The sequence below is a fragment of the Humulus lupulus genome, chromosome 7 (assembly GCF_963169125.1).
Source record: "Humulus lupulus chromosome 7, drHumLupu1.1, whole genome shotgun sequence".
NCBI classification, from domain to species: domain Eukaryota; kingdom Viridiplantae; phylum Streptophyta; class Magnoliopsida; order Rosales; family Cannabaceae; genus Humulus; species Humulus lupulus.
In genome coordinates, this window is record NC_084799.1 from 88023137 (window position 1) to 88042314 (window position 19178).

At 33.2% G+C, this 19178-nt stretch overlaps 2 protein-coding genes across 3 annotated transcripts; one reads left to right on the forward strand and one right to left on the reverse strand.

Moving 5' to 3' along the window:
* Positions 1–4171: 4171 nt before the first annotated feature.
* Positions 4172–6126, forward strand: LOC133788430 (wall-associated receptor kinase-like 20). The gene has a single exon (XM_062225910.1). It carries the CDS (start codon positions 4406–4408, stop codon positions 5036–5038), a length of 633 nt encoding a protein of 210 aa, XP_062081894.1. The 5' UTR covers positions 4172–4405; the 3' UTR covers positions 5039–6126.
* Positions 6127–6586: 460 nt separating this feature from the next.
* Positions 6587–10011, reverse strand: LOC133788429 (probable protein phosphatase 2C 5). 2 transcript variants are annotated; one of them, XM_062225908.1, is made up of 8 exons: positions 9715–10011; positions 8926–9165; positions 8492–8666; positions 8194–8411; positions 7973–8080; positions 7746–7871; positions 7439–7665; positions 6587–7157 (listed from the first exon to the last, which is right to left on the reverse strand). In XM_062225908.1, the coding sequence occupies exons 2-8, from the start codon at positions 9133–9135 to the stop codon at positions 6938–6940; spliced, it is 1284 nt and encodes a 427-aa protein (XP_062081892.1). In that variant the 5' UTR covers positions 9136–9165; positions 9715–10011; the 3' UTR covers positions 6587–6937. The 2 variants fall into 2 exon arrangements, with proteins under 2 accessions (XP_062081892.1, XP_062081893.1); XM_062225909.1 differs by having other exon boundaries at positions 8492–8663; positions 9715–10009.
* Between the last annotated feature and the right edge of the window lie 9167 nt (positions 10012–19178).

The following is a 19178-nucleotide window of genomic DNA, read 5'->3' on the forward strand; positions in this document are numbered from 1 at the left end:
CAAGCTTTGTTTTTATTATTATTTTTTTTTTTTTTGTATTTTATGTTTTTTTTAGATTTAAAACCTAAAAATTAAAAAAAAAACTAATAAAAAAAATTAAATAAAGAGACAAATCTAACAATAATAAATAAAAAAAATAATAATCTAAACATAAGAAATAAGATGCTCACAAAATCATAAAATAAAAAAAATACACAAATAAATAAAAGGGCTAAAAAAAGAATTCTAAGAAAGTAACATTTTTAATTTATTTTTCAAAGCTAGAGGAAATACTAACAAAGTACACCAAAAACTAAAGTAATCCTATATACACATAAAAAAAAAATAGCACAAAAGTAAGATAGAAAAAAGAATGTAACAAACCCTAAACATAAATAATTAGAATAAAGAAAAACCAAAAGAAATAAATAAACAAAATATAAGCAACCAATTTATATTTTTTAAAGTTTTTTTTTACTGATACAATAAAATAAAATAGAGAGACAAAAAAATAATAATAAAATAAGCTACCAAAAATAAGTTAACAAGAGTAAAAAAAAATAAAACTAAATACACACACAACAAGATTTTTTTAAAAAAAAACATTTACAACAATAATAAATAAAAAGAGAGAAAAAGAAAAATAATAACAAAATAAACTAAGAATAAAACTAGCAAATCCTATTAAAAAAAAAGATAGCAATTTTTATATTTTTTTCTTTTAGCACAACAATGCAAAAAAAATGAAAAACTAACTAAAAAGGAACAATATAAAAATAATGATAGTAATTTTTTTTTTACTTTTTTTTAAGAGTAAATAAGATAAATCTAAAAAAAAAAAATCTTAGAGAAATATACACAAAAAGAAAATGATATAATTACTTACCTCTTTTGCAAAATTTATTGAATTTTTTTTTTCACTATTACCTCCCGACAACGACGCCAAAATTTGATTAATGTCCAAAACGTGCATCCACTAAGCGGTGGTTGTAGTATAGATCGGGCGGTCGATTCCACAAGGAGGCAAAGAAATAAAGTTAAGAGATAAATAATATGAGGAAAATAGAACAAGTGATATTTTTATTGTTTTTTAGATTTAAAGATTAGAAGTAAAGATAGAATAAAGTGTGATGTAACAAATAATAACAAGTAGGAAGGATCAAGAGTCACCAATATGCATACTTATTTATTTGGATCTTTGATTCACAAAAATTACACAAATGAATAGTTCACATCCCAACTATTCATTTGGAAGATTTAACATTGAAGCACAAATATATTTCACAAAAATACATTCAAGTGATTAATATTCTTTACCATGGAAGGATAAGATAAATCTTATGAGAAATCTAAAAATGACATTTAAATCATTGGCAATAATGCAATAAGAGATCAGACATAAAACCTAACACAGATATTACTTTTACTATTTATAACATACATAGAAAGAACATGACTAATTCTATAAAGATTTAGCAAAATTAAATATATATGAATGAGATGAAGAAATGATAAAGATATTATCTATATTATTTTCACTAATTTGATAATACATAGAAAGTGCTTGACAAAATCTATATACTATTAGTAAACATAAATAAAGATAACAAGATGAACAAATAGAGATGAAAGAAAATAAATCACTCAAATATATAAACTTTAAGCACATAGTGAATTAAAAATATCAAACAAAGTAATAGTGCATATAGGATCATCCTAATCTTCCTAAGAAGGCTAGCCTATTATGCTAGACATTCTCATAAAATTCTAGAGAGAAAATATGATAAATGAGACTAAAACTTGGTAAAATTTTGCTACCTAAAAATTACATATGAAATCGATAAAATGAGCTCTTATTTATAGAGCCTAAAAATGACTAAAAAATAAATAAATAAAAGTTTGGAGTTACAAAATAAATATTATTAATAAATCTGATATTGTAAATCATTTTTATTATTAATATTATTTTTATTGTTATTCTTTTGGTGTTCTTTTCATGCAGGTACATGGCGTGGGAAGCTTGTAGTGCTGAAAAAACAAGGACTCGCACCAGAGCTAGGTGCACACGAACAATAGTTGCAGCAGGTGGCAGGCGGCTGGCAAGTGGCAGCCAATCGTAGGGTGCCATTTGGCACGGCTAGCATGCGTGACAGGCGCATGCGGGCCAGGTCGGGGCACTCGGATCGCGAGCTGGAGCAAGCAGCTGGGACGGGTCTGCTGGCCTTGTGGAGGATGCATGGCACGCGTAGAAGGCGCCAGGTGGCACACTAGGATGTTGTGGGCAGCAGGAGAAAGAGACAAAGCCCAAGCGGGCTTGGGCTCTTTTGGGCTGGTTCACCTTGGGCTTGGACCCCAAAAATACTATTTTTTTTTCATTCTTTTCTTTAATTTTAATTATTTCTTCCTTTTTTTCTTTGTTTCAAGTGCCAAAAATATAAATTAATTCCTATAAAATAAAACAAATTAAAGTAAAATTAGATATTTTTATTTATAAAATAAATCATATTAATTTCATGAAAATATTAATTAAAATTTAATTTATTTTGACTATTAAAATCAAAAAATGTATATTTTTATACTTTTGTTAAATCTTAATTCATTTGTTAGTTTTTTATCCGTGAGAATATGGTACCGGTAGTACAATGAATTTTGGGTAAAATTGTCCTCCTAAATCTTAATTGACTTAAAAGTCAGTCAAAGTTTAACAAAGTTTTAGTTGGGTCTCAACTGGCATATTTGATATAAAATTTTCATCACAACTTCAATTTTTTTCTAATTATTTGTTTTCATCGTACAATCCACATGGTTCACTTATTAAAAAAAAAAACTATGTTAGTGACCCTTCGAGCTGGTGACTGACACGTACGTCCTCATTCAAATCGTATTAATGCTTCTTCATAGCACCTGCTGTGTTGTGTTTTAAGAATTGTGTTTTATGCTGTCTGGTTTGGTGGGGCTAAAGAATATTCCACTTTTTCTTTAAACATTATACACTAAACTTATGTTGTTTCAGGTGCAAATTTCTACTATGTTTTAGTATCACTACTCTAGCTCATGTTGATTAGGAGGAATGGAATGAAAATGAATATATATATATATATATATATTTTCATTCTTAAGTTATAATTTAAGATATTGGAATGTCATTCAATTATAATAGTTTTTTACCTTATTAATAAAATAAATATTCCTTGAAAAAATAGGTGGAAAGACATTCTAATGTATAATAATTTTTAGTTTACTATTTTTTCATATTAAATCAATTTCATCTCTATTCTCATTCTTGCTACTCCCAACAGTATTTAATATTGATATTCAATTTGGCTTCATCTAATATTTAGATCATTTTTGAATGTCTTAGTCTTATTATAAGTGGACATACGGTCAATATTTGGTCCTATTATTTTACTTGAATTGTCATATATATTAATTTTTACTTATATATATATATATATACCTACATTGTTTGCAACAATGTCTATATTAAGTGACAAATGCCCTCATCAGTGATTCAATATCCAATAACATGGTATTTACAGATTTTATTATATCATTATAATTTCATGAGCTATTCGTCCCTGTTTATATTATATATAATGACCCAAAGAAGTTTATTATTTCTATTGAGACCACTTCAGGAAATGGGAGAGGAAGTGGTGCTTAAAAGTTCTAAACAAGGAAAGTGGGATTGGTGTGCCAAATTTAAAAAAAAATCAAACATCACTTAACTGGTACGTGTCGGCTTTAAACAACATTAATGATAAATTTAATTATACAATATATTTTTTTCAATAGTGGAGATTAATTGACCAACTTTTTGTATCTTTAAGAGAATTTGTGTGAATCTTTTTACTACATGTACCTTCTTGCATCAAGTTTTTCATGAAATTCATTAGAGGTTAGGCCCTTCTTTTACTGATTTTACAGATTGACACTTGTCTAGTATATTAAGAATGTCATTGAATCATGTACACACCATCTGGTATTTTCAAACATGTATTTCTAGTAGCCATATAATTTGGATGCCAGGTAGAGTTACAATTGTACTTCTAGATTTTATGGTTTGGTACAATATTACACAATTAGCTAACTCTAGCTAATTAGCTTCGACATTCATGGGGGTGTCATACAAAACTAATAATATTTTATTATTTTTGCAATTAAAAATTTTGATATTGGATGCTGTTTATTGACCTTTTCATTCTAGTCCGCACACTGACAGGTGTGCCTTGCCAACAATTAGCTGATGCCTTGGATGATTCACAGAAACGCACACTAGCTCAAAACATTAGCCATTCAACCAGTAACTCATAACTCTACTATACAATAGTAAGTTAGTAACTTGTGATTTTGCTATAAATAGGCACTTAGCTAATACCATATTTCTTGCTTATCTGTAGTGTTGTTTTCTCTCTACTCCCTCATAATGGACACAAAAGTGAAAATGGCTATGATATGTTTAGTATTCACCGTAGTCTCCCTTGTGTCAGCCTTCAATAATGCTTGCCCAAAATGTGGCAACTTTGAAGTTCCCTACCCTTTTAGCACTGATGATAACTGTGGTGACCTTAGATACAAGGTCTACTGCAACAATGGGATCCTTGAGTTCCCCTCACTCGAAGGATTTTACTACAAAATCCTTAGCATTGACCCAAACACTCACACACTCATCATTAGGCCACCTGTGATCCTTAAAGGCACATGTTACTCCTCTGATTTGTCTCAAGGAGGAATAAGGCTTGATGAGACATTACCCTTCAACATATCAAAACACAACACTGTCTTCTTGCTCAACTGTGCCGACTCTATTCTTCGCTCGCCACTTAATTGTTCTTACAACAGCCTTTGCAGGAAGTTTGAGAATGAAATGGAGGAAGGAAGAGGTTGTAAAAGTAGGCTTTGTTGTCAGTACTTGAAAGATTCAAGCATGAATTCGCATTTCATTAGGGTAAGGCCTGGAGGATGCACTGCTTACACTTCTGTGGTGAATATCAAGCCTGAAGACCCTATTCATCAATGGAACTTTGGCATTGAGCTGCAGTGGTTACCTCCTAACTGAGGTTAGGGAACCAGCCATAATGCATGCAAAATGCCCACTTAATAAGTTCTCTTTCAGAAGAAAAAAGTTTTTTTGTTTTTGTTTTTGTTTTTAGTCGAACAAGACCACTTCTTAAAAGTTGTGATACTTTGCAACTTTTGATTAGTAGGTGAATAAATTTTGTAGCAAATGCATGTTTGTTTGTTTTTTTTTTTTTTTTAATTTCCTAGAGACTTGTTTGGATTTATAATTTGAGTTGTTACTTTTATTTTTCCTGTATATTTAAAAGCAAAAAAAAGGTCAAGAATCTCAAGTTCATCTTGTTAACTCCATCTGATATAAAGTAGGACATCTTGAGCATTTACCAAGGAAAAAAAATAAAAAAATATCAACGTAGCCAAACAGGATCCGAATAAGCTTTTTTGTCTACCAAACACCACCGTAATGTATTCGTACGGTGATATCACAGTGAATGCAACTTCCCAAATACCACTCATTAAGTGAGGCACTGTACTAATGTAGCAACTACCAGCTAGTTGGCTTCCATAGTGGTTTGGAGGAGAGAACGTTTAACAAAGTGAATCATTTTACTCCAAATTAGAGAATTTGGAATGAATCAAATCTCCCCAAGTATGATTCGAACCTATGACCAATCAGTTTACAATCAACTGCTCTACCACTGAACTAATAAGGAACAACTGGAGGATAAATCTCATAAAGTTCGGAGGTGGGGGAAGAGAGGGAATAAGCTACAGCGGCACCTCACAAACATCTTCCTGAGGCAGCACCATCCTATAGGTGTGAGTGTTTGGATGCACATATTTTGTTCATATACTTGAGCAGTTGAGAGAAAAATTGTCCCCAAAAAAGTGATCCTGGCACCGAATGACCTAATGAATTGACTCCAACTCTTTGTCAAGAAAAATACTAAGATTAAATTATTTTACCATGATCCAACTCCTTACAATTTATTCAGAGGAATACGAAGCTTCTTCCACCATGATGACCAATTTTGGCCTTGTATGAGAACACAACCCCCATTTTGGGTCTAAAATCTCCATCTTCGAGAAAAGAACAAGAAAAAATCAAGCCAGATGTTCAAAACATGTTGCATTGATTTCCCAATTAAACTTCACGCTCCTCTCTTAACCAGCCAAAGTGAATGGTTTCTTCTACACAACGATTTTCCCCCATGGATTAAAAGACACGACCTCTGTATTTCAGATCACAGAGAACCAAAATCCCAGGAAGAAAACTACTTTTAAATTGTGTACTCGTAATCTACAGTCAAAAGATACTGACAATACAAGACATGACACCACATAAATATGATCGAACCACAATTGCAGAAACTTACAGGCAATCAAAAAAATTGGGAACCAAAATCATCAAGTCATTATACTATACACTTAAAACGCCTATTACATGGGATCAGAATAATAAGGATAAATGTAAGTGAGATGGGTTTTGTGGACAATTGCAAAAACTTGTCCACAAGCATACCCCCAATCAAATAAAATGAATATATGTTCTTTTGTTCCAACAAAATAAGCGCAATTAGGCGTTAGCTTAAGCGGAATATAGAAGAGCTACTGTATCAAAACATATCACTATGGATTCTTCAATTTACTTACAAATACAAGCTGTTAGCTATCAAAAACCAAATCATAAAGATATCTTTATCAATCAGTTCAGACACCACTTCTGTTCTCCGTCAGTCAGTCCAACAGCTGAGAGCACATACCAGAATCCACACAAAACTCTTAACAAGGGCAAAACAGCTACTGGCCCTTCGTATCTCAACCTCATTTCTTACAAAACATCTATAATAATCACCACCTTCCAAACGAAAACTACCAACTAAGTATGCTCACACTGCCAGGGAAAAAAATATATATGACGCAATCAGGAGGATTATTACTATGAGATTATTGTCGGTCTGCTCGGCCTTTTTCCTTCCATGGCATCTTTCTTTTTCCGACAAGTTGTGCAGAGAAATGGACCTTCCCAGGGCTTGGATGCAGGTGAAAAGAAAGGGCCCGAGTTTACAGATAGACCATCAGCTGGGGGTTGATCCACTTGGCAGACTGCACATCTGAAGATTCCAGAATTTGCATCCAGAGAAATATCCTTACCAAGCCTGTATTTCAACAAAGAAGGTACAGGAATTAACATAACTGATACATTTTACTCTACACAGAGCAATGAAGTTACAAATGTGTATTAAATTAAATGTTACATATAAAACAAAACTGCCTTTTTAGGCTATACTCATGTGTAATACCAAAACACAAGTAGATGCAAATAATTTCATATTTGCTAAGAGCACATAATTAAATAAAAAATAGCTAGTAGGCTGACAAAACAATCCAGCTCAATTTATTTGTTGAGTCCTCTTTGCACAAATGTTAGAAATCATACCTTTCAGCAAGCATTGCAGAACCTTCTTCAAATAACTCCTCCACAACTCCAACAGCAGAAAGCTTAGCTTTGCTAACAGGATTTTGGGATTTCTTCCCAAAGATAAGCGAAGAAAGCACATTTTGTCTCTTCCTTGGAGTTGGAGGTAAAACAGGCTGGTCTGATGGGATTATATCAACAACCAGACAAGTTGTATCGTCTTTCAAACCCCTTGATCTTAGAGCCTCCTAAAACATGTAACAATATTATATTAGGTAATATAAATAAATAGGATGCATCTTGAAAAAAAGTGAGTACCAAACATCACCTTAACTACCAGCTTTGCAGCAAGCTCTGCAGGCAGTCCTCGACAAGATTTCGCTGCCATATCAGAAGATAGTGCATCCCAAATTCCATCAGAAGCTATTATTAGTCTTCCTCCAGCATCTGAGAGCTGCATACGTGAATAATATAAAATAAAGAAGGTTTCTTATGCACAATAATGCTTTTACCAGAGTAAATGAAATCATCATCAACAGAAGAATATGAGTTTACCTTCACTTGCTTAACATGTGGAATGGGAACAATGTATTCTCCTACATCAGTGTCACCAATAGACCTAGAAAGGCATAATCCACCAGGCCAGCAGCGAAGTGGGCCAACCTGTAAACCATATAAACTTTTAATGTTTGGGACCAAAGCGGAAATAATGCCCTCCCTCTATAACCTCTCTTTCTGGTGCAGAAAACAAGTACATAAAAGGCATTATTGTATACCTCATTGCCACCAAAAACATTTAGTCTTCCTACTTCACCCCCACTTGCAGTTACACGCTCCCTCTCTTCGACATTTTCTTCCAGTCTGTGGTCAACAGTCAGGAGAGAAACTACACCTCCTTGAGTGTCCAATATGCATCGAGAATCCCCAACAGATGCAACAGTCACAGTCCAACCATCAATCACTACGAATGTCACAGTTGTCCCAGAAGTTTCTCCTGTTGTTGATATTAAAATTTGAGAAGTGAACAAGGTGAAAATCTAAACAGAAGTTTAATAAAGAAAATTGGATACATGCCTTTCTGTTGAAATTCTATGTCAGTTTTTACAAACCCAGCAACCAATGCCCGAGGAAGTGCTTGAAGCCATTCTTCCCTACTGGCTCCTTGGGGAATTGCACTCAGGATGTTATCCAACAAATTCTCTTTGGCAAAGATCGCAGCTGATATACCATTATGCCCATCAAATATCTGCTGATTAAGAATTCCTAATTGGTATCATAAACAAAATACAAGAAAAAATAAATAAATAAAGCAATTCATTGTTCAGTTGTTATAACAACTTAGTGGCCTCCTCAATTGCACCAAGTACTTTACAAAGTCAGCTGTATTCAGTTGTTAAACACTTTTTAAGATAATTTTCTTTCTCCTCACATTTTTTTTAGTAGCATTAAAAGGAGATTAGATGTCTTCACATTTAGCACATAAAGAGCTATATAGAATGAAACTATACCGCAAAAACAGAGAATGATGTCAGGGGATTCCCAGGAATCCTCTGGCAATCGGGTTTGATCAGAAAGTAATCCTCTCCTTTCTTGGCCAAAGCCGCTTGGCCATACTTCACGAATGGTTTCTCAACCTTCTCTCCCCTAAGCTCCCGACCAATCAAAGTTGCAAGTGGGACAAGAGAAGGCTTCATCCTTGATATTTCTGTCTGGCTCATTTTGTTCTATATTCTAACATTTCTTAGAACCTGTCGCCCCAACAACCACCCCGATAAATGAGCTAAAGCTCTTTCATAGTTGTGAAAAACAAAGTATTTCATATATATATGCCAGCCAATTAAACTATTCTCTATTCAGGCAGATAAATCGAATAGTACAGCAAATAACAGTAAAGAGAAAATTAAAAAATTGAATTTTTTTTACAAATGAAATAAATCATGTAAGTCTGCAGTTCAAAATCAATAAAACTTCACACAAATCGCTCCTCACTAGTCTAAATTTAAAGATATGTTTATTGATAACTACCTAATCTATTTCTGGAGACCATCCTGAATTCGCTAATCTAAGCCAAAACAAGAACAAACACCCATCACCAGTGAAATAAACAATGAAATGTGCAAACGATAGCTTCCCTGAAAACCCTAACCCATTAAAACAATTTAACTCTTGTCATGCCTTTAAAATCAATTATATATAAAAATAGATCAAGAAAATGCAGACATTTGCGATAATAATGATTTTTTTTTCTTCCACAAATTAGTTCATTTTGAGAAAAATTCAGAAACCCTCAAACTCACAGATGAACAAGGCAAGTCAGTGACAGATCGAGCAGAAAGGATCGTACATTGAACCCATCTACAAATATTTCGTTCCCAAAGGTATCAGACACAGCTTCATTGCAGATTAAGCTCGACAGATTGCTCAATAATCCCTCCGGCCCAGAAAAAGCTTTTAGAGAGAGAAAGTAGTCAGAGAAACAGAGAGAATAGCAGCTTTTCCTGTGATTTGATTGGAGGATAAATCAAGAGAGAGAGAGGAGGGGGGAAGAGGAGGAGGAAGAAGAAGAGGAAAAAACGCGGAAAAAGGGTATGATTTGGTGGCAAAGAATTTGATTATGACATTTATGTCCTAATCTTCGGTGTAATTGAGGAGTGTCTAAATGACATAATTACCCTTGTATATCTCGCAATGTACAGAATCAATATAAGGGTATTTCTGTCGAATCGACCATCAAATACGGCTGTACTCCAAATTTTAGGATGAAAGGATAGTGTAAGGCATATTATTTTATTTTAATATTTTTCTTTCTTATGATTTTTACTCTAAATTCAAATATTAAAAATAAAATGGAATTACTAATTAGTAATAATTAGAGTACATTTGAAACCATTGATAATCATTCCAAATTTTTGTATAATATATATGTTTTATTAAAACCCTTATGTTAAAAGGATATTTTTTGAAGAATAATAATGAACATATAGTTCAATTGCTTTTCATTTTATTATAATTTCCATAAATTAGTAAATTTAACATGACAAAAAATGATGCTACAAAATTTAATACCAAAAGAATGTAGCAATATTAAATTTTGTATGCATGCTATGATGTAGGATCTTACTTTTTGGGGCTTTGTAAACTTGTGTTGGCATGGAACATGATAAAAAAGTATATTAAAAAATATATATAATGATTAAATTAATTTCATTGGAACATTCTAACTTCTATAATCCAAAAGTAATATTGACATTTTATTAATACAAAAAAAAAAAGAGTGAAAATAAAAAAATGTTGACTTTTGATCAATCATCATGGACATGCACTATTGAGTATATTTCATTTTTTTCTTCTTCTCATCTAACTTAAAAATGACCTAAAAAATTAGGCAAATAACAAATAGGTATAGCGTGCATTGGTTGTCAAACAATTTGGCGAGTTTAGACAAATAAGATTATAATAAAGAAATTATACAAATTAAGCCAACTGCCAACTCTAGCTTCTATAATCCAAAATAAATAAATGAATAAATGATCATATAAGCCATGACAACCGGCCAAAATAATGGATTATTTATCTTAAAAATAAACTTGACAAAGTAAGAAACAACATATGTACGCATAATTAAAAAAATATATCCTCTCTTTTTATAATATTATGTACAAACTTCTCTCACACTCGGCCCTAGTTTCTCTTTACTATTCTTCTCCCATGCTAGAATCTATGTTGTGCTTCCCTTCCTCTCGGCTAGAGCTTGCCTATGAATTGGATATGCTCTGGCCAAGTGAAATATTGAGTAATTCTCTCTTCTCCAGTGTGTCTTGGTGGTAGGATTTCCAGGTTGTGGGGAGGTTGGATCTCGATAGGTTTCGGTGTGGAGGTGGGTTTCAGATATGTTGGGGTCGTGGTGAGAGGAGATCAATGGAGTGGAGAAGATCAGTTCTCGTCGTGAGGTGCCTGCGTCGTGTGCTTGGTCAGATCTGGTGGTCTATGTTGTGGGGAGGATCAGTTTCGAAAGGAAAGGTCCACATCTAGTGAGGTTAGATCTGTAGGCACAATGGGCTTGGTCTTTTGGGGAGAGGCTTACCATCGAGGGTTGGTAAAGAGAGTTGTTTAATATTTGTTTTATTTTTTTGTTGCTTTGGTTTATTTGGATTTTCTTTATATTTTGTTAATAATATCCCATGTTCGGGAGGTTGTAGTCCACTTTTGTGGTGGTTTCGTAGTCCGTTTTCGTGGTGTTTTGTAGTCCACTTTAGTGGTGCTGTTTCATTCACTTTATCATGTTTTTTCTTTTTCAATGTTCTTTGAAAAATGATTCTAGTAGCTCAACTGATGTTTTAGGTTCTGTGCTGAGTTGCATCTTTTATGGAGTTTGATATTATTAGTTGTATGCTTTTTAGGTAGTTGAGGTTTGCTTTTTATTTAATGAAATCCTTCATTTAAAAAAAACATATGTACGCATACATTTTAGTTTTATATAATAATAATAATAATAATAATAAATACTCTTGGCATAATCTTTACACTCAAATGTTGATATATAAATAAAATGGATATTGATAGTGGTAATACTCAAAAAATTTCAAAAGTTGTACTTTAATTTTTTTTTTGTGATAACAATATCTAAATTTATAATTTTTGTGCAACTGTTAATACTCACCATTAACTGTCCGTTAAGTATCCATGTGACACATTTTTATTAGTTTATTTGGTAGCGATAATACCCAAAAATTTGCAAAGTTTACACTTTAATGCTCAATTTCTTCTTGGAGGTAATACCTAATTCTACAAATTTGGTGCAATTGTTGCTCATCATTAACTGTCGTTAAGTATCCACATGACACATATAGATTTTGGGATGATTTTGAGTTTCAATTTTAATTTAGGTTGTTTTGAATTTGCAAATTTTAGTTTTATTAATTAGTTTCTAATAATTTTTTAGATTTTTCAAAATTTTAAATAATTTTTATAGTATTTAAAGAATTTGGAGATATTGATGACAATAATACTCAAATTATTTATAAAATTACACTTTAATACCTAAATTTAATAGTATAAAAATATGCCACGTGAATACTTAATATTTGGGTATTAAAATATAACTTTTGAAATTTTTTGGTATTATCGCCGTCAATATCCCTAAATAAAACTCGTAATCTTATAGCTCTAAAGAGTAATTTTACTAATCTCTATTAATGCTACAGTTTGCTTAAAAATGTAAAATGAAATTTTAAGCTGAAAGATTTCTCATGTAGCGTTAAAAATCTAAATAATGTTCTTTTTTTTGTAAACAAAAATAGGGAATAATCGAAAAGATATGTTTAATAATCAAATGTAATCACAATTTTCAACGAAAACAAATTTAGAGGAAAACAAATATTGATATACTTGTTGGGCTGGCAGCAACATTAGAGGGGGACGTTTTGTCAAGAAAAAAAAGTGTGTGGATATTTTCCGAGAGAAAATCAATGTGTGTGTGGTGACGTAGCCACGTGTAGTGGGACCCATTATAGGTGTTTGCCATTCATTTTGAAGGGGTCTCGTATCCCGCTGTAAAGAGTGACGTGTGTTGCCCACTTAAGTGGAGGACTATGTGGGCCCCACCTTCTTGCTAACTTCAACTCCAATGACCAATTATTTTGAGTTATAAACTTAAGTATTACTCATTTAATAATAATATAATATAATAATATTTACATTACTTTAAAAAAAAAAATTGATTGTATTTTATTAAGTTAAGCTCAATAACTATATAATTTTCATTTTATTTTTCCAAAATTTTCATTTAATAAAAATTTATTTGATAACATTTAGTTTTTTTCGAATCTCATTTTCTTACTTAATCAAATTTGCATATTTACACAACGAATTTTTACAAGGTTCAGAAACTCTTTCGGATAACCTACTTCTTGAGGCCATGCTTCGAGAATAAAACAAATTAATAAAGAATCACAATTACAAAATATTGACTTAAAACAATACAAGACTCTCTCCTGAGATTTGTCGCAACTTTATTGTACTTCTTTTCACTAATCTGATTCTGATTGAAACACTCAACCACTTGAACTCCCTTCAATGGCCAGCGAGTGCTTGCATATCCTCCCGACACAAGGCTTGTAAAAATCATCTCCCAAAGACTATAAAAATTGTGTTCAAATTACAACATATATTCACTCATGAAAGTAATTTAAACTCACCACAAAACTAAACACTCATTTTACTACAAGACCACGTGAATACAAATAGGAACTCTCACAAATATTACAATTCACTCACAAACTATGCATCCAAGAGTTCACTTTTTCGCAAGGTCTTAGAAACATATTTATAGAGTCAATTTCGTACTCAGAAAGGCTAAGAAAGAATCTCCTAATAAAAGCAAGAATATTTGAAGATATTATTTATTAATGAAGATATGTCATCTTTAGATGATTCTGATCTGATAGATACGAATTTGGTGGGGATAGCTAATACCTGTGTTAGATCAAATTTCTCAATATAGAAATAACAATTAATTACTTCAAAGATTTAGTTTCCTGAAATTTATTAACTTGAGCAGCATGAAAAATAAAAGACAAATATTCCATAAATGATTTTGAGTAAGCACATAATATTTTTCTTTATATAACCAAAATATAAATTCTATTTATAAACATATTGTGATAAAATCAAACCAAATAAGGAATTATATGAAAATCTTACAAATTAATTTCGAAAATCACAACAATAGGAATTTAATATTATCTTTTAAATAAAAAGATATTTCTATAAAATTTTCCAATTTTAGATTTTACAATCTCCCCTTTTGGCAATTTTATAGGCAAGACATATATATTCTTTAAAAGATCCTACATTAAACAAGTGAGTGCATAAATTCACAGTAGTGACAAGAGTCTCAAAATGACTCCCCCTGCCAAACATAACCAAAGCACATGACTAAAACAATTAGCAAAAATAATCAACAACTGCAGGTCAAAAAACATAATCAAAGCACCAAAAAATAGAGTACTCTCTCTCCCCCTCATTGTCTAAGAAAATGCCAAAGAACAAAGGAAACGAAACCAAACAAAGACACATTTAGTGCTCTTTTACATTTATTGAAAGCAAATAAAAATAGATGGAAAGGAACGATAACCGTCATAGAGCTGGAGTGGTAGATGCATTGATGATTGCCAAAGAAGCCAGAATTTGACGTTGAGTATCCTCCATGGTAGTGAACCGCTTGGAGAGACTTGCAATTCCTGTTTGGACAGAAACGAGAGCAGTCAGAACAGCAGGGGAGTCAGGCTCGACATCTCAAGACCCAGAACCAGCCAAATTAATGCTCTTGAACTTTCGAGTTGTGGTAGGAGCATTGTCATCTTTGATCTCTTTGACAGTGTATATGTAGGTCCAACCAAAGGAGAAGTCAAGGTCTCGCGTGACTTTTTCAAAGGACGTTGAGAGTCCAACAGTTTGTAAATGACTTGTAGAAACATCAAGTGTTGACCTTTGCGTTTGGCACCACTCAAGGACACTATCTGATCAAAGATAGCAGCAGCAAGATCGACAGTGACACTAGTCCCAATTTTGAACAATAGAAAGGCCATATCTTGAGTGATGGTTGAGGAGTGAGTGGTGGAAGCCAATTGAACATGGAAAACTTAAAAAGTGCACCATAGTAGTGAGTAAGGTCCGAGACACGGAGAGATGCACTCGGTTCCCACACCATAGTTTGGCCAACTAATTCAGACAAAACTTGATCCTTTGCAAACTCAATGGAATCATCAATCTCCACAGGAACTAGTTTTAGTACCTTAGCAATTTCGGTAGGACTAAACTTATACCAATGACCCCTAACATAAACCTTATGGAACATAAAGGAATTCTGATCTAACAACTCATCATTCAAATTGGCATAAAATTCCTTAACTACCCAAGGCACAAACCCATCAAAGCTAGACAAAGAACGTAACCTACCCTTTTTTTCTAAAGTAAGCAAAACCCCAAAAACACGATGAGGAGCAAAAAGAAAATTTCATTCACTAATAAAGTGACGATGCTCATAAAATTGCATATTTTTCTCACTACCATTAAAACATAAAGTAAGAGAATGAGCTCTGAAAGAGGAACCTGAAGAACGAACGGGAGCACCTTTGTGTTTAGTGCTTTGGCAGACAATTCAGGAAATGTCAATGGTGTTGTTCCATTTGGATCAGATGCAACTGGTGTGGTTTCTGATGGGTCTGCTTCAGATTTAGTCTCCTCCTCCGAATCTTCATGTGGTTCTTCAGGAATTGGCTCAGTCAAGGAGGGGTCCAACTCAGGCAACGAGTCTTCCGTTTCAGGAGAGACATCCTCCGAGGAGGTGCAAGGAGGAGGATTGATTTTTGCCTTCGATTTGAATTTGGATAAAGGAGTGGAGTTAGAGATGGAGCTAGTACCTTTTCCTGGAGACACTTTGGTCTTCTTGGTTTTCTTTGACCCAACGACTTTGGATTTGCACTTGCCCTTTGCCTTGGGTGTCATCACATCAAGGGATAATGAAAACTCAGAGTCATGAGCAGATGGATCGGTCTCGGCTTCGGTGGAGACAGATTGTGTAGGGCTTGAGGTCAAGGCGGACTTGAGTTTGACTGGACCTTCGGGTGAGGCGAGTGGAACCGCAGAAGCTTGGTTTTGTTGCTCATCGAGGTTGGGGAAGGTCACTCCTTTACTAGTAGCCCCAACCAAAGTAGATCCCTCAGGAACCAGAAGAGCAAGGACCTTCTTCCTAGCTGTGGTTTTGGGTCGACGACCTGTAGGAGTTGAGGCAGCTAGGATTGATGCTAGAATAAGAGGAGTGGCAGAGGGAACCATCACAGGAACTGTCTCCTTTTGAGACTTCACAGGTTTGGAGGTAGAACCACAGCCTCGGGTCGTCATGGCTGCTGAAAGACAAAGAACAACAAAGAAAAAACTAGAACCTTGGCAAAGTGAGTGAGAAAGGGAAACAAGAACACTTAGAACCAAAGAGCCAAAAAGAATCCGAATATATAGAGAATTCGGTGAACAAATGAGGCAAGTTCGAAAATGGGTAACTAAAAAAAATGGGTGACCGAATTTAGTGTGATAAATGCCAAAATATCTCCCTTTTAAAAAAAGAAATTATTTCACACCTCAAAATTGGAAACGTTTACAAGATTTTGAATATAATGAGATAAAACAAATAAACTGCATTTACTTTTTTTTTATTATTTTTTTGTTTCAAATTTGATTTGTCTTTAGTCCTCAGTCAACAAGGTTTTTTTTTTAAATTGCCGAAAATAAAAGGTTAGATTGCTATACCATATGAGTCCATGTAAATGCCAATTACTATTTAAGAGAAACAAGATAACCATTTTTTTTTCAAAAATTAGAAACATGAATTATAATTAAAATACTAAGTGATAATGATAAGCATAATTCGAAAAAGAATATATCAATCACAAAAAAAAAAAAAAATTAATCAATTCATTATGTTTATGAGTCTTACAACATTCTTACACAGTCTAGTCAACAGGCATTTGTGTGTGCATGTGTAATCAATTTGACGTTTCTTTTTGGCCTTTTAAAGCTAGGTTCATTGCCCATGTTCGACAATTGTAGCCTTTTTCAAATTGTAACCATAGTGGAGGCTATAATTCTTATATTGATAGTAGCCCTTTACACTGGTAGAGTATCCTCCAATATAATTGCTAATTACCTAGTACCAACTTACTCAGTGTCGACTTTCACACATCAGTATAGGTAGCTCTTTTCCATAATAGAGCCTGAAAAAGAAACTATAAGGAATGCTCATACTAAAACATACATAATGATTTGATCAAATATAAATTGGAGGGTCTACAATTTTTCATATATGGTTTTTATTCCTCATAAAGTATAAGAATTATAACGATCATTTTCCAAAAATTGAAAAACTATGGCTAACAAATTTCTTCCAAACAGGATAAGAGATTTACACAATCACATATGCAAGACAAGACAATCAATTATTGACAATTTCAAATAAAACAAACCCCCAAGAATTTCCTGAGGAAATCAAATCTGATCTTGTCTAAAGCTTTAGTAAAAATATCTGTAATTTGTTTGTTAGTCTCAACATATTCTAAAATCAGAGTTTTGTTTTCAACAAGTTCCCTGATAAAATGATGACGAATGTCAATATGTTTGATGCGAGAGTGCTGAGCAGGATTTTTGGAGATATTAATAGCACTTGTATTATCATAAAAAATAGTTAAAGTTTTTAGATCAAACCCATAGTCAGCCAACATTTGTTTTATCTACAAAAGTTGAGTACAACATCTTCCAACAGCTATGTACTCAGCCTCGACTATTGACAAGGAGATGGAGTTTTGTTTTTTACTATGCCAGGAAACCAAATTGTTTCCTAAGTAAAAACAACCACCACTTGTACTTTTGCGGTCATCAATGTTTCCTGCCCAATCTGCATCACTATAACACACAAGGTTAGAGTTTGTTTCCTTGGAGTACCAAATGCCTAAATCAAGAGTATTATTGATATAACTAATAATTCTTTTTACAGCAGTCACATGAGGCTCCATGAGTTTCCCTTGGAAGCGAGCATGCACTCCAACACTGTAATTGATGTCTGGACGACTAGCAGTTAAGTATAGAAGACTCCCAATCATACTCCTGTAAAAAGTTGGATCGACTTTCTTCTCATTCTCATCTTTAGATAGTTTGATAGTGGTTCCCATGGGAGTTTTAGTAGGTTTAGATGCATCGAGCCCAAATCTCTTCACTGAATTTCTGGCATACTTGCTTTGTGAAATGAAAATTCCCTTATTTGACTGCTTAACTTGGGGTCCTAAGAAAAAATTGAGCTCTCCCACCATGCTCATCTCAAACTCTTCCTGCATTTGTTTCACAAATTATTGTACTAGAGAGTTATTAGTATAACCAAATACTATATCATCAACATATATTTGAGCTATCATAATATTGGTATCAACATTTTTGATAAAAAGTGTTTTGTCTACTCCCCTTCTTTTGTACCCCTTTGAGACCAAAAAATGAGTTAGTTTCTCATACCAAGCCCCTGGGGCTTATTTCAACCCATACAAAGTTTTTTGTAGTTTAAAAACATGATTAGGACAGTGAGGGTCCTTAAACCCTTTGGGTTGCTCCACATAAGCTTCTTCATTCAAGAATCCATTAAAAAAAGCGGATTTGAGATCCATTTGGAATAATTAAAACCAAGAACACATGAAATAGTTAGCAATAATCTTATGGATTCAAGTCTTGCAGCAGGGGCAAATGTCTCATCAAAATCAATTCCTTCAACTTAAGTGTACCCCTGTGCAACTAACCTAGCTTTATTTCTTAATATGGTGCCAAATTCATCAATTTTTTTTTTAAATATCCAATTTGTACCTATAACATTAGTATGGCTTGGTCTAGGGAAAATGATCCATACCTCATTTCGTGTGAATTGATCTAGCTCTTCTTGCATAGCATTAATCCATGATTCATCATTTAAGGCTTCCTTCACGTTTTTTGGTTCAAATGTAGAAGTAAAGCAAACAAATTGAACCAAGTTTACAAACCTCTTTCGGGTGACCATACTCTCTTCAAGATTTCCCAAAATGAGATCAGAAGGGTGATTCTTTTTTACTCTAGTTGAGGGTTCTTTTTTAATGGAGTCAGAAGAATTAACTGGACTTTCCTTCTCTGTTCATTCAGTTGTTGTCGCGACAGAATCTGTGTCTGATACATCATCAACAACTATTGTTGTTAG

Excerpts from the sequence above, each read along its gene's own strand:
- LOC133788430 (XM_062225910.1), top strand. The coding sequence starts at position 4,406 with ATGGACACAAAAGTGAAAATGGCTATGATATGTTTAGTATTCACCGTA.
- LOC133788429 (XM_062225908.1), bottom strand. The coding sequence starts at position 9,135 with ATGAGCCAGACAGAAATATCAAGGATGAAGCCTTCTCTTGTCCCACTT. Across the intron at positions 8,667-8,925 it reads CATCATTCTCTGTTTTTGCG|CAGATATTTGATGGGCATAA; the intron begins GTATAGTTTCAT and ends ATTCTTAATCAG. Across the intron at positions 7,666-7,745 it reads CTGCAAAGCTGGTAGTTAAG|GAGGCTCTAAGATCAAGGGG; the intron begins GTGATGTTTGGT and ends TACATGTTTTAG.